Raw genomic sequence first — 2772 nt, 5'->3', positions numbered from 1 at the left:
AGGAGAAGGAGAAGGAGAAGGAGAAGGAGAAGGAGAAGGAGAAGAAGCAGCAGCGCCCCGGGGGCTGCACGGAGGGCTTGACTGAGTGTGTGGGGGGGATGAAGAAGTGGGAGGGGATGATCTTTAGGGTCCGATGCCATCGCCCCGTGCGCTCCGCGGGGCGGGGCCGGCGGGGGCCGGGCGGGCTCGACCGGCGGGGCGGGGGTGGCGAGCGCGGAGCGGCGGCAGCAGCAGAAGCAGAAGCAGCACCGGAGGGAGAAACGGGAGCATGGAGAGGGCAGCGAGAGTCTTCGGGGGACCCAAGGTGAGCCGCCCGGCACTTCAGCTTCCCCTCCACCCCCCCGCGGGGCACAGCACCTCTGCCCCGGGGCACGGCCGTGCCCCGGGGCAGAGGTGCTGTGCCCCGCGGGGGTGGGGGTGGTGCTGAGCCGCCCGTGCCCCAATTCCCACGATCGGCGGGGGATTTACCCGGCGGTGTCACCCAGCCCTGCCCCGGCGTTCCCCTTGGCGCATCCCAGCCCCGGGGGTTGGAGCGGTGCGGGTGTCCCCGGTGCGGGGATGGGAGGGGAAAGAGGGACAAGCCCCTGATGAAGGGAAGAATCTTTGGAAGGGGGTCACGCCAAGGGGGTCCAGCTGCCTGGCCCTGCAAGGGGACCCGTCCCCCGCGAGTCGCACACCCTGTTCGCCCCCCACCCCCCCCCATCCTCCCGGAGGATCATCCAAAACTCTCCTGGAGCTCTGGCAGCCTCGGGGCTGTGCCCTTGCTGCTCTGGGGAGCCTGTTGGGTGCCCAGCCACCCTTTTTCTGAGATCCAGCCTGACCCTGACCTGACACCAGCTCCAGGTCCTGTCACTGGTACCCCACAGAGCAGAGCTCGGTGCCTGCCCCCTCCTCTGTCCCTCCCGAGGAAGTTTTTAACTGGATTGAGGTCTCCCCTCAGTCTCCTCTTCCCCAGCTCAGTCTCCACTCCTCCAAGTGCCTCCCCCCCCAATCCCTGTCGTGGTCTACTAAACGAAATGTTTTCTCTTGTCTTTTTAAAATTTTGTTTCAGGGTTTGTTGTTTTGTGGGTGGTTTTGTTTTGGGTTTTTTGGTTTTGTTTTGTTTTTTTTTTTTTTTTTGGCCTGTTTGGTTTGTTTTGGTGTTGGGCTTTTTTTTTTTTTTTTTTTTTTTTTTTTTTTTTTGGCCTGTTTGGTTTGTTTTGGTGTTGGGCTTTTTTTTTTTTTCTTTTTGATCTCTTAAACATTCAGTTCAGTTTTTCCTCAGATACCCGTGACACCACCTTGGTGGCTGCTGTCAGAGGGTGCTCCGGAGCCTTTCGCTCTTGCCATGCCTTGTATAAGTACATCTCATGTAGGATCATATGGTAATGTTTATTATTCAGATTAGAAAACAGTTGAGGAGGAAGAAGATGAAACAGCTGTGGCTAGCAGTAGTTCTGTATCTGGTGGCAGATCACTGCACGTGCTGCAGGGTGGTTCTGCTCTCAGGCTGTGGTTCCACTGTGCTGCTGCACGGAGAGCAGGTCTCCTCTGCCTGACTGACACATTGGGCTCTTGGTGGGGTGAGGAGTGGGGGCAGAGGAGACCAAGAAAAGTGATGTGAGGCTTGTGGTGGTCCTGCTCTGGGAGAACCTGAGTGGTGGCAACTCCATGTGGCTTTCTCTGAGAAGACTGTCTCTGAAAAGCCCAAAGGTTTGGGGTTTTTTTTGCTGGTATTTGCATCCCCTACCACTCCCAAACCACTTATCTCTCAGTTTGAGCTCGCACCAGGAAAGCCTTGCATAGTTGGAAAGGTCTGTGTGCACAGGTCTGATTCAGGTTTCGCTCCATCACAGTGCCTCCCTCTCAGGGAAGTTGATTCATGCCATAGCAGGTAAACCTTGATAGCAAAATGCAGGGAGCGTTGAGAGCTGCTAATGGTTAAAGCCTTTTTAAGGCTCAAGTTCTTCTTTCACTTGTGATTCTTCCTACTTTTCCAGTGCGTGGGAGAGTGGGATTTTAAAGAGGAAGACCTAGGAAAACCTGCAGGGTTTGAGTGCTAAGATCAGGCTTCTGTTGTCCGGCTGCTGGCAGTTATGAGACTGGTTTTCCTGAGTCAGGCAGTCCCTTTCAGTCCTGTGAACCTGCTAAGTCAGGCTTGGGGAAAAAAAAATGGGCCTGAAGTCAGTTAATGAGCCCTATTCATTCCCCTGGACCCTCTGCCATTGGGAACGATCAGTTTTGTGTTCTAGAGATGTTTCTGGTGACTGGAGCAGCTTCGAGCCCCGGCTGAACGTGGGGCCAGGGCTGCCTCTGTGTTTTTTCAGGAACTCTCTGACTCCCAGCGACTGAGGTGGATGGAGGTGGATGAACAGGGAGCTTCCGGGGCTGCTGGGGGACAACTTTGAACCCTGCTTATCACAGGCCATAAAAGAGCAGAAAAGGCCGACGTTCCTTTGACCCCAACCTTTAGGCTCCCCCCTTTCTGCTGCACAGCCAGAGCAGAGACCCTGCCCTCGCTCGCTGCTGGCTCCTCTCCCTGCAGGCCAGCCCCAGCTCGGGGGCTTCAGGACCCCTGGCTCTCTTCTCCTGCAGCTGCTGCCATGTGCCTTGAGCTGTGCTGTGGGGAGAAGGATGGGAACAGGAGTTTCTGGGGTCAAGGCCCACTCCCTCCCAGTAGCTGGGGTAGCTCTGCTGCTGGATGCTGGTTTGGGACATGAGCATCGGGGTCACACTGGGCAGGTGTTCCTGCAAGACACACCACCCCGTGGGAGGCATCACCTGTGATGGCAC

The 2772-nt window shown here is 56.6% G+C and overlaps 1 protein-coding gene across 1 annotated transcript in view; it reads left to right on the top strand.

Moving 5' to 3' along the window:
- Positions 1-247: 247 nt before the first annotated feature.
- Positions 248-2772, top strand: part of ADA (adenosine deaminase) — a 17662-nt gene continuing 15137 nt past the window's right edge. The window contains exon 1 of the mRNA XM_027898055.1: positions 248-304. Coding sequence (XP_027753856.1) covers positions 269-304 — 36 coding nt within the window. The 5' untranslated portion in view covers positions 248-268. The remainder of the gene's footprint in view (positions 305-2772) is intronic.

This window comes from Empidonax traillii, unplaced genomic scaffold, assembly GCF_003031625.1.
Source record: "Empidonax traillii isolate 1590-97213 ecotype Southwest subspecies unplaced genomic scaffold, ASM303162v1 scaffold575:size619451, whole genome shotgun sequence".
NCBI lineage: Eukaryota > Metazoa > Chordata > Aves > Passeriformes > Tyrannidae > Empidonax > Empidonax traillii.
The sequence above is the reverse complement of the archived record's forward strand: the minus strand, read 5'-3'. Positions and strand labels throughout refer to the sequence as shown.